The 13,136-nt window shown below is 37.0% G+C and overlaps 1 protein-coding gene across 6 annotated transcripts in view; it reads right to left on the bottom strand.

Annotated features, from left to right (window-relative positions):
* TRIM37 (tripartite motif containing 37) overlaps positions 1-13,136 on the bottom strand; it is a 136,369-nt gene that overhangs the window by 96,750 nt on the left and 26,483 nt on the right. For all 6 annotated transcript variants that reach the window (XM_080827180.1, XM_080827179.1, XM_080827181.1 and 3 more), the window contains exon 9: positions 3,587-3,711. In XM_080827180.1, the coding sequence (XP_080683306.1) occupies positions 3,587-3,711 (125 nt within the window). The remainder of the gene's footprint in view (positions 1-3,586; positions 3,712-13,136) is intronic.

The raw sequence follows: 13,136 nt of genomic DNA, 5'->3' as shown, positions 1-13,136 counted from the left end.
TATGTGGACTTTTAAATGCTCAGGGGCAAGTATCCCTAACTCCCACATTGTTCAAAGGCCAACTGTAACTGAGTAACAAATATTAGATTTTAATATATAATTCGCTACTATTTAATATGCAATGTATTCTTCCCTGTCTCCTGAGTAGCACCTACAAAGGTACTAAACACATAGATGGTCTTAAATAACATTGTACTCTTCTTTGGTTAATTTTTTTTTTTTTTAAAGATCACGTGTAATTTTTTAAAGATTTTATGTATTTATTTGACAGAGATCACAAGTAGGCAGAGAGGCAGGCAGAGAGAGAGGAGGAAGCAGGCTCCCTGCCGAGCAGAGAGCCCAATGCGGGGCTCGATCCCAGGACCCTGGGATCATGACCTGAGCCAAAGGCAGAGGCCTAACTCACTGAGCCACCCAGGCGCCCCTCTTCTTTGGTTAACTTTATTCTCCATTGTAGCTCCACCATGAATTATGAACTAATGGAACTTAAGGCAATCCAGCTCCATGATCACAAAGCTTAGGAACATTCACCACTGCCTTTGCACAATTAAAATTTGATCTATAACTTAATGTCAATAAATGTTGGCCTTTCTTATTTGGAGCTCCACTGTGCTCACTCAATGCATCAACAGATGAACACCTGCTTCCTGTATACTGCAACCCATGAACTGAGTTTCTATTAAAAACTACAGTTAAGTTACAAGCCAAAATTTCCAGTAGAGCAGTAATAAGCATCACTAGGGGAGAGAGGTTCCTAATGTGAACTTATCCATGGGAAGCTCCTTAATTGTCATACTTTCTTGTTTTTTAAATTTTTGGTTTTCTCTTTACTGATATTCCTCCTACCTTCCTCCCTTGCTCCCTGCCTTCCCAATTTCAGTCCCTTCTTCTCACCCAAAAAAGAAGGTAATGAAAAGGAAGCTGGAGTTCTGAGCCACTTGGGCAGTTGGGGAACAGAAAGCAAAATAATCACGGGGTGTTAGAGAGATTGACAAGTCTAATGCAGAGATGCCTGCCTAATGAGCTGCTGCAAGCAGTATCAGCATAGGAGTTTATCCATATCTACAGTTCCCAACTTTAGTGCAGGATTACTCAGGATGCCCAAGATTCATTTTCTGGACACCACCACCAGATTGTCAGGGAAGAGACCTAGAAATTTGCATTCTGAACACTCCAGCTAGTTCTGATAAGTGATCCATGCACTATACTCTGAAAGGAAAAACATTTACCTTTATATATAGTATTTACGTCAAATGGTTCAGAAAAGGTATTCTTTAAAACTGAAATGACTGGGGCACCTGGGTGGCTCAGTGGGTTGGGCCTCTGCCTTCGGCTCAGGTCATGATCTCAGGGTCCTGGGATTGAGCCCCGCATCGGGCTCTCTGCTCAGCAGGGAACCTGCTTCCCTCCCTCTCTCTGCCTGCCTCTCTGCCTACTTGTGATCTGTGTCAAATAAATAAATAAAATCTTAAAAAAAAAAAAAAAACTGAAATAACTGACCATGTTATCAAGGAGGCAACCTTGGGATACTGGTGAACTTCCTTAGTTCACCCAAATCTACTTAAAGATACCAAATACCAAGGCCTTTTAATGATTTTCAGTGCTTGATTAAAACAGAATATTATACCCAGTTTGTTAATTCAGAGAGCACTGAAGACTTATTGTCAGTGAGAACTACCTGAGTTCTGGTTGTCAAAAGAATTTTCCCTTCTGATTACAGGATCGGTTATAACTGGTGGTGTGGTCCGGTTATGCCAGTGATTCTAAACCAGGGGCAGTTTTGCTCCCAGGATGCATTTGGCAACGTCTATAAATATTTCTGTCACAACTGTAAAAGGAAAGATGCTACTGGGATACTGCTAAACATCCTACAATAAACAACGTAGCTCCCTCAACCCCAGGAATTATCCTGATCAACAACCTCAAGGTTGAAGAACCTTGGCTTGCACGATACAGTCTAGTACCATCAATGCCCTGTGGCCATCAGAGGGCATCACATATTAAAGAAAAAGGGCAGTTAAACACATTAATATTTTTAAAACAAAGGCTATTTCCTAAAGGTACCACAGCTCTCAACATACTAGAAAAACTTGGGAATATTCCATAAGCCATCTTTAAAGTCTAAGATGGACAAAAATCTGTCATACCAATATATTGCTATCTGAGGCAATGGTTTAACCTCTCATCATAAGAATCAACTACGGAGATTTATAAAGAACAAAATATAAATGTCTTAGTATACCCTATGTTATAGACTGAATTGTGTCCCCTAAAATATGTACATCGAGGTCCTAACCCCTAATGTATTTGGAGACAGGACTTTTAAGGTGGTAATTAAAGTTAACTGAGGTCATAAGGGTGGGAGGGACCTTAATTCAATGCAGCTCATGCCCTTAGAAGAGGAAAAGACACCAAACACTGATCTCTGTGCTTGAGGAAAAAGGTCTTGCAAGGATACAAGGAGAAGGTAGCTGTCTGCAAGTCAGCAAAGAGGCCTCATCAGAAATCAAATTTCCTAGCAGCCTGATCTTAGACCTCTTGCTTCCAGAACCGTGAGAGAATAAGCTTCTGTAGTAGTAACCACCCAGTCTATGGTATTTTGTTATGACAGTCCAAGCAGACTAATCCATCTGCAGAGATTTTATTTCAAGTGACCTGAAGTACGAGCCAGCACTGGTAATTTTCAAAAGAATCCCAACTGAATATACAGCTAATGTGAGGAACCACTGCCCTAATACCACATGCTTGAAAGAATATGCTGTTTAAAAGAATTCTAAGACTGCCCCAAATAAAAAACTACAAAGATGCATAGAATGCAACCAACTGTTTCCTCCCATTACCTTTTAGGATATGAAGGTAACATCATGTCACCTTCAGAATCTTATGGCATTTCATCTGAGTTTTGCTTCTGGCAACATAATGTGTTACAGTCCCTGTGTAATGCGATTTAAGTACACTCAAAAGGTTAAAAAAAAAATGAACATACTACATCATGGATAGACCTTGACAACATTAAGCTAAAGAAAGTAAGTCAGAGAAAGACAAATACCATATGATCTCACTTATATGTGGAATGGAAAAAAGGGGTCAGAAGGTATAAACTTCCGAGTATAAAGTAAGTCTTGGGGATGGACTGTACAGTACGGTGACTATAGTAAATAACACTGTACTACATATTCAAAAGTTCCTAAGAGAGTAGATCTTAAAAGTTCTCATTACAAAAAAAAAAGTCTTTTGTTTATGGTCAGAGATGTTAGACTTATGTCATTATCAAGTAATATGAAGCTACTGTCAGTTATACCTCAATTTTAAAAAATGAATAGATACTAATGAAACTGAATTGGGATCAGTTCACCTTCTACAGAACAAACTAACTCCTAATTCAAGATCCTCTATAACCAAGTGTAAGTCTACCAGTACTTTTTAAACCAGATTTACATACGTAAATAAAGTTCACCATACCACATCATTATAAATAACACCTTAAAAAACTATAGAGTTAAGAAAAACAACATTCTTTTGAAACAAGTATATGTATTTGTACATAAACTTCAGATGAAAATCAAGTTAAAAAACTATACCATACCTGGTAAAGTCTGGTGGAACAGGAGTGGTAACAAAGGATGCCATGGGCTTTCGATGAACTTGCTGAAACATCATGAGGATCTCTGAGCTCTTAGATATCAACTCACTCTTACTACAAGACCGCAACTGTGTGAGGAAAAAAACTGAATAAACAAAATTAATATTTAATGGCATCTCAAATTCCTTAATAAAGAATAAAAATAGAAATTATTTCAGTTATTCTCTCCCTGCCTTTCCCTCTGTCACTCCCCACTGCTCGTGTGTAGTCTTTCTCTCTAAAATAAATAAATCTTTAAAAAGAATTATTTTGGGGCGCCTGGGTGGCTCGGTGGGTTGGAGCCTCTGCCTTCGGCTCGGGTCGTGATCCCGGGGTCCTGGGATCGAGCCCCGCATCTGGCTCTCTGCTCGGCGGGGGGCCTGCTTCCTCCTCTCTCTGTCTGCCTCTCTGCCTACTTGTGATCTCTGTCTGTCAAATAAATAAATAAAATCTTAAAAAAAAAAAAAAGAATTATTTTGGTTATATGCTGAAAAAAGTGAGAAAGAAAAACAGAATGACTTTCAAAGTGGTTTTAAGAATTAAGAATCTACATAGGATCTAGGTTATTTCCATTCTAATAATAAAGTCATTGAAGAAGCATATTTGATTTTAATGCATTTTTCGTTCCTTACGTATTAGCATAAATCCAACTTCAAGCAACCACAAATATATTTTAGACTGGCATAGTGAAGCTATTATGTATATTAACGAATAAACCTCTATAGATCAATAGACTTCAAACAAGGATTTTTCAAATCGCATTCTAAGAGGGAGAGAAATGTTAAGATGTAACAGACCGGAAGAAGTTTTAACCTATATCAATTTGGAAAACACCACTTTATATAGTGCCAAAGGTAAAACAGAGAAATTCAATTTTAGTAAAATAAATATGGTAGTTAAAAAGACTTTCTATTCAAGACAACCAATTTGAAGTCCAAAATCTCTCATGCACTAATTATCTGACTTTCAGAGTCTGTTTATCTGTAAAACTGGAATAATAGTATCTACTACTGCTTGCTTCACTGGGATTGTTACAACAATCATGAAGCTGTATGTGAGAAAGCTTTATAAACGGTTACAGACTAAACTGTGTCTCCATCAAACTCGTATTAAGTCCTAACCCCTAGTAGTTCAGTGTAACTGTATTTGGAGATAAGGTCTTCAGAGGACACAGAGAAAGTAGCCGCCTACAAGAGACACCTCAGGGGAAACCAAACCTGCTGCCACTGATCCTGGACTTCCAGCCTCCAGAACTGTAAGAAAATACATTTCTGTTGTTTACACCTCCTAGTTTGTAGTATTTAGTTATGGATGCCCTATCAAATTTATATACTATCAAATACCATATAAATAATATTTATAACACTCACTACAACCAGGTTTGTAACTTTAAAATGATAAGTTCAGGGGCGCCTGGGTGGCTCAGTGGGTTAAGCCGCTGCCTTCGGCTCAGGTCATGATCTCAGGGTCCTGGGATCGAGTCCCGCATCGGGCTCTCTGCTCAGCAGGGAGCCTGCTTCCCTCTCTCTCTGCCTACTTGTGATCTCTCTCTGTCAAATAAATAAAAATTAAAAAATAAATAAATAAATAAAAAATAAAATGTTAAGTTCAAAGCTCATGAAGAATAATGACTGGTATCATGAAAATTATCAAAACTTATATAGCTTGTATTCAAATATTTATTGAATGCATATTATAAATATCATTCCTTGATCCCATTTCCTTCTAAGATAATTCACTTAAATGAAGTTTATTATTGCTGTACACATATTTCCACATTATGTTTAGCAATGTTGTTTTTAGACTTCACATAAATACCATCAAGCTATGTCATGATATAGCCTACATTTTCCACTTACCATTGTTTGAGATTTGTCTACTGACATTTAAAAATCTACTCATTTCAGCAGTTTTAAAGAGAATATCATTGCATGAATATAACATAAGTTATTTTTCTCTATCAGTGAACAATTGGGTTGTTTTCCATTCTTTGTTATTAAAAATAACTCCTGAGTGAAGATCCTTGTGCACAGTTCCCTATACAAATATGCAAGTTTCTCACATTATGTGTTGATATAGGACAAGAATCCCAACATTTTTTTTTTTTTAATCCAGGAGTATGTTGGTTATTTGGGACCCTTGTTCTTTCGTATTAATATTAGAATTCTACCAAATTCTGAGAAAATTCATGTTCAAATAAAGATGGAACTACAACTTGTAGAATGACACCAAGAGAACAGTATATTTGTAATATTGAACATTCCCCTAGATAAATATACTACAGTCTACAAAATGTAATAGGCCACATTATGAAATGTAACTATTTTATGCACTATTAAGGGGAAAAAAGTCAGTAAATCATGGCTATATCAACTGTTAAGATGCATCCCATTTCAAAGACAGTATAACATATATCTGAGAATCAATGAAATACAGGGTATTTCTTCATTCAATTCTTGCCTGTTTTATAACAGTTCTACAAATGTCTTCAACAGGGGTGCTATGGTTGGTTAGGCGTCTGTCTTGAGCTCAGGTCATGATCTTCAGGTCCTGGGATAAAGCCCGGCATTGGGCTTCCTGCTCAGCAGGGAGTCTGCTTCTCTCTCCCCTCCTCCCACTACCCCTTCCCACTGCTCATTCTCTCCCTAACAAATAAAATCTTTTTAGGGGCGCCTGGGTGGCTCAGTGGGTTAAGCCTCTGCCTTCGGCTCAGGTCATGATCTCAGGCTCCTGCGATCGAGCCCCACATCGGGTTCTCTGCTCAACAGAGAGCCTGCTTCCCCTTCTCTCTCTGCCTGCCTACTGTGATCTCTCTCTGTCAAATAAATAAATAAAATCTTAAAAAAAAAAAAGTCAACATCTTTTATTAAAATTATTCAAAATTCATTTTTGTTACTATTAGGAATGGGATTTTTTTCAATTAAGTTTTCTAGCTGATTATTTCTGATATATGAAAACACTATTGATTTTTATGTCTTGCTTGTACATTCAGCAGCCAAGATTAGCTCACTAATAAGGTGTAAGTTATATACTTTCTATGTAGATAACCACATCCTCTGCAAATACTGAATTTTATTTCTCCCTTTCAATATATTTATATATTTATTGCCTTAATTTAATACATAGGACCGGGGCCTGGGTGGCTCAGTCAGTTAAGTGCCCAGCTTGTAGTTATGTTCCAGTCATGATCTCGGGGTCATGGCATCAAGCTCACATCAAGCTCCACACTCAGTGGGGAGTCTGCCTGAGATTCTCTTTCTAAAATAAATAAATCTTTTAAAAAGAATATACAGGGGGCGCCTGGGTGGCTCAGTGGGTTAAGCCTCTGCCTGCAGCTCAGGTCATCATCTCAGGATCCTGGGATTGAGCCCCACGTCAGGCTCTCTGCTCAGTGGGGGAACCTGCTTCCTACTCTCTCTCCCTGCCTCCCTGTCTACTTGTGATCTCTCTCTTGCTCGCTCTCTCTGTGTCAAATAAATAAATAAAATCTTAAAAAAAAAAAAAAAGAAAGAAAGAAAGAAAGAAAATACAGGACCAGCACACTCAGAAGTGAAGCAATGATAGGAAGCAACCCTTGATTCTTTATCAGAGAGATTCTCAAGTTTTACCATTTAGACTGTTTCCTATAGACCCTTAAAATAAAGTTACTGTTGGGGCCCCTGGGTGGCTCAGTCACTGGGCATCTGACTTTGGCTCAGGTCATGATCCCAGGTCCTGGAATCAAGGCCCGCATCACGCTCCCTGCTCAGCGGGAGGCCTGTTTCTCCCTCTCCTACATCCTCTGCTTGTGTTTCCTCTCTTGCTGTCTGTCAAATAAATAAATAAAATCTTTTTAAAAATTTTAAATTAAAAAACATAAAGTTACTGTAGTTCCCTTATTCCTGGTTTGCTAAATAGTTTGGTGATGAATGAGAATCAAATATAATGTTTTAAAAATTATTATCCTATTCATTTCTATTTACATATTCATGTGGCTTTGCCCTTTTATCTTAAGTTATAATCAGGATTTTTCTGATAATGAAACATTTATTTCATTCCTTTGATTAACCCTACCCAGTCCTTTTTTTTTTTTGAAGTTTTTTTTTTTAAGGATTTTATTTATTTATTTGACAGAGAGAGAGAGAGATCACAAGTAGGCAGAGGGGTAGGCAAAGAGAGGAGAAGAGGCTCCCTGCTGAGCAGAGAACCTGATGTGAGGCTTGATCCCAGGACCCTGAGATCATGACCTGAGCCGAAGACAGAGGCTTAACCCACTGAGCCACCCAGGCACCCCATTTTTAAGATATTTTTAAGTAATCTCCACCCCCAATGTGGGGCTCAAACCCACAACCCCAAGATCAAGAGTCGCTCCACCTACTGAGCCAGTCAGGCACCCTGGTCTTGCTTTCTTATTTGTTTTCATAAATATCCTACTGATTTTTGTCTATTATTTTTAAGATTTTGTCATTTAGTTTTCAATAAAACTGAACTTTAATTTTCTTATATTGTTCTTACTACAACTTGTTATTAATGTTACATTGTCTCAAAGAATGGTATGTAGTACTTTTGTATTCACTAAGAAAAAATTACTTATGATAGGCAACAGATATTTAAAGATTTGGTAAAAATTTTCCATTAGTCTGAATGTTATGCCTTTTCAAGGAGAAAATATACAGATGGCAACTTAAGTGCCCCTTTTGATCTCAGGTCAGGTCTTGATCTCAGCGTTGTGAGTTCAAGCCCCACATTGGGCTTTATAATGGGTGTAGAGCCAACTTAATAAATAAAATAATTAAATTAATTATATACTCTTAAGTGACTCTTGATAATTACAATCTCCTAAAAATTATCCTCTTCATGTAGTTTCTACCTCAATAAAGTTGCTCATATTTGTAAAGCACATAGTAAGCACTATGTAAATATTTACTTTCAAAAATTATTTTTATTACTATAGTGATTTTATCAAAATCTTATAATTCCATCAGTATCTGATTTTTGAGTTTATCCTAGAATACAAAATCATAACTGTCTTATCTTCTTATCCTTATGATAGAATGTTCCCTTTTTGTCAGTGTTACTTTTCATCACTAGTAATGCTTTCTCCCCCACTTTAATTTCCTCATCATTTCCTAGATCTAGGTCTTATTAAGTAGTTCATTGTAGGATTTTTTTTAAAGTTCAGATTAATCCATATACTTAACATTAAAAAAAATTCAATTCAAGAATGACCCAGGGGCGCCTGGGTGGCTCAGTGGGTTAAAGCCTCTGCCTTCGGCCCAGGTCATGATCCCAGGGTCCTGGGATCGAGCCCCACGTCGGGCTCTCTGCTCAGCAGGGAGCCTGCTTCCCCTTCTCTCTCTGCCTGCCTCTCTGACTACTTGTGATCTCTGTCTGTCGAATAAATAAATAAAATCTTTAAAAAAAAAAAAAAAAAAAAAAGAATGACCCAAACTGGGAACAAGAAACTGGTAAGACAAATAGAATACAAACAGCAAGATGTCAGACTCAAACTTCACCACATCAATAAGTACAATGAATGTGAACATCCTAAACATCCCAGTTAAAAGTCAAAGATTGTCCAACTGGATATAAAAGACCAGAACAAATTGTACGCAGCCTACAAAACATAGATTTTAAATACTTAGAAACAAATACATTAAAAATAAAATGTCAGAAAAAATATGTCATAGTTACACTAAAGATGAAGTGGCTTTTTTAAATCAAATAGATTTCAAAGCAAAAAATGTTATGAGGATAAAGAAGGTCATTTCACAGTGATAATGGGAACAATTAATCAAGAGAATACAACAATTCTAGATTGTTAGGCCCCTAATACTATGGCTTCAAAATATATGAAGCAAAAACTGATAGAACTGCCAAAAGATAAGACAAATACAAAACTACTGCTGAAAATGTCAAGAGCCCTCTCTCAATAATAAAACAAGTAGATAGAAAATTCATAACAATACACTAGACCTACACAACATCACCAACCACCTTAACCTCATGACATTACAGAAATATCTGGAAACTAACATTTCTGAATGACCCATGGGTCAAACAATAAATCACAAAGGAAAAAAGTATTGTGAACACAAATGTCTCAAATCAGTTAACGCCAGCTCCCATCTTAAGATTTTAGAAGAAGTAAATAAAACACAAATAAAGCAAAGAAAAAAATTAGATCAAAACAAAAATCAATAAAATAGAAAACAAAAACAATAGAGAAAAACCAAAAGCTACATCTGAAAATACCAACGAGAATAGATATCCTGTAGATAGACTGATCAGGGGAAAAAGACAAAAACTACCATCATCAGGAAAGAAAGAGGTGATAACACTGCATTCTACAAATGTTAAAGGATAACAAGAGAATATCATGAATTTTGCACCAATAAATTTGGCAAATTCACATGAAATAATTCCTTGAAAGACACAAACTACCAAAGCTCACTCAAGAAATAAGTACTATAAGGGCACCTGGGTGGCTCAGTCAGTTAAGCATCTGACTCTTGATTTTAGCTCAGGTCATAATCTGAGGGTTGTGAGACTGAGTCCGCTCCACAGTAGGTGTGGAGTCAGCTTAGGACTGTCTCTTCCTCTCCCTCTTGCCCCTCCTCACCCCATGATCTCACTCTAGAAAAAATAAGAATAAGAAATAAGTAATATAAACTGCTTTGTATCAATTAAAGAAATTAAATTTGTAGTTGAAAACCATTCCACAAAGAAAACAAGGCCCAAATGTCTTCACTGGTGAATTCTCTCAAACCTCTAAAGGAACCATAACCAATTCTATTCAACTTCTTCCAGAATACTGAAGAGGGCATAGTTTAAAATTCTTTTGAGGCCATCATTACTTTAACAACAAAGCCAGACAAAACACACTGAGAAAAGGAAATTATCGTCTAATATCCCTCAGGCACAAAAAATGCAAAAATTCTAAACAAAATCTTAAATCCAGTAATGCATTAAAAGGACAATACATTGGGGCGCCTGGGTGGCTCAGAGGGTTAAAGCCTCTGCCTTCGGCTCAGGTCATCATCCTAGGGTCCTAGGATCGAGCCCCGCATCGGGCTCTCTGCTCCCCAGGGAGCCAGCTTCCTCCTCTCTCTCTGCCTGCCTCTCTGTCTACTTGTGATCTCTGTCTGTCAAATAAATTTAAAAAAAAAAAAAAAAGGACAATACATTAACCAAACCAGGGTTTTTTTTTTGTTTTTTTTTTAATATTTTATTTATTTATTTGACAGACAGAGATCACAAGTAGGCAGAGAGGCAGGCAGAGAGAGAGAGAGGAGGAAGCAGGCTCCCTGCGGAGCAGAGAGCCTGATGCGGGACTCAATCCCAGGACCCCGAGATCATGACCTGAGCTGAAGGCAGAGGCTTAACCCACTGAGCCACCCAGGCGCCCCAAACCAGGGTTTTTATCTCAGAAGTACAAAGTTGGTAAAATAGTTTTTAAAAAAGTTAATGTGACGTCTAGGTGGCTCAGTCAGTTAAACAGCTGCCTTCAGCTCAGGTCATGACCCCAGGATCCTGGGATGGAGCCCCCACATTGGCTCTTACTCAGAGGGTAACCTGCCTCTCCCTCTGCCTGCAGCCCCCTTGCTTGTGCACACTCTCTCTGACAAATAAATAAAATTTTTTAAAAAAGTTAATCCATTTAAAGAATGAAAAAAGAAAACCATATGATAATCTTAATACATGCAGAAAAAGAATTTGACAAAGTCCAACATTCATTCCTAATGAAAATTCTCATCAAAGAGGAACAGAATTCCAAAACCTAATAAAGAATATCTACAATAAGGGTGCCTGGGTGGCTCAGTTGGTTGAGCATCTGACTCTTGATCTCAGCTCAGCTCTCCATCTCACAGTTGTGGGTCTGAGCGCCACACTGGGCTCCACAGTGGCCATGGAGCCTACTTAAAAAAAAAAAAAGAGAGAGAGAGAGAGAGTATCTACAATAAACTCACTCCTAGCATCATGTTTACATCAACATTATACTGAAAAATCTGGTCAGTAAAATCTGACAAGGAACTAAATAATAAGCAGATCAAAAAGAAAACTGTCCATATTTAGAGACAACATGCTATCTGCAAGCAACCCCAGGAATCTACAAGACAGCTTCTAGAACTAATTAATTTAGCAAGATTGAAGGTTACAGGATGAATATACAAAAATCAATTACACAAGCACAAGAAATCAGAAATTAAAATTTTTTTAAAAACACCATTTACTATAGCACCAAGAATTCTGAAATAATGAATAAATCGGACATAAAATGTGAAAAACTTGTATCCTGAAAACTACAATACACTGCTGAGAGAAATTACAAAAGACCTAGAGTCTCCATGAATAAAGACTCAGTATTAAGATGTTACATATTCCTAAACGGATTTACAGATCCAATGCAATTTCAATCAAAACCCCTTAACTCTTTGGTACAAATTAACAAGCTGATTCTAAAATTCATATAGAAATGCAAAGAACCTGCAAAGAAATGCAAAGCAACTCTAAAAAAAAAAAAAAGAAGAAGAGTGAAGCTGGAAAGCTAACGTTTCCTGTTTTATTAAAAAGCAACAGTAATGAAAAGAGCGTAGTGCTGTCATTAAAAATACATAAATGGAACAGAGTCCAGAAATAGACCAATGGTATATAGAGGGACAACTAATTTTTTAAAGGGATGCAAAGACAATTCAGTGAACAAAGGCTGGTCTTCAACAAATCATGGTGGAAAAAATGGGTAACAATATACAAAAACTTAACTACCTTGGATTCATACCTCACATTAAAAATAAATAAATAATTTTTAAAAGACCATAAGCCTATTGTAAAAGCTAAGACTACAAGTTTTCTGCAAGAAAACACAGGAAAAACTTTTTATGATCTTGGATTACCTAAAAATTTCTTAACTATGACACGAAAAGAGTAAGTTGATAATTTACACTTCATTAAGATCAGAATAGATACTTCAACAAAGAAAATATACAGATGGCAACTTAAGTTCAAGAAAGGCTGCTTAACATCATTAGTTATAAGACACATGCAAACTAAAGACATAACAAAATGCTATCACACTTCTATTAGACTAGTTAAAATACAAAGAATTGAGTATATTATGTGTTGGCAATAATGTGGAGGAACTGGTACTCTCATAGACTACAGATGGAAATAAAAAATGGTACACTCACTTCAGAAAATAGTTGGCAGGCACTAAAAAGATAATCATACACCTACCAATTTACTAAGCCATTCTAGCTTAGGCAGACCAAAGAGAAAAGGAAATATATGTCCATATAGAAATTTGTACATAATGTTCATTACAACTTTATGTTAACAGCCAAAACAGGAAGCAACCCAAATGACTATAAACAGTTGAACAGAAAAACAAAATGTGGCATATGCATTGCAATGTATGTGTATATATATTACAAACACACACACACACACAGAGCACCTCGCTGGCTCAGTCAGAAGAGCATGGGACTCTTGATCTTGGGGTTGTGAGTCTGAGCCCCACATTGGGTATAAAGATTAT

The sequence above is a fragment of the Martes martes genome, assembly GCF_963455335.1.
Source record: "Martes martes genome assembly, chromosome: 16".
In the NCBI taxonomy this organism is placed as follows: domain Eukaryota; kingdom Metazoa; phylum Chordata; class Mammalia; order Carnivora; family Mustelidae; genus Martes; species Martes martes.
Note: the sequence above shows the minus strand (reverse complement) of the source record. Positions and strands in the feature narration are given on the sequence as shown.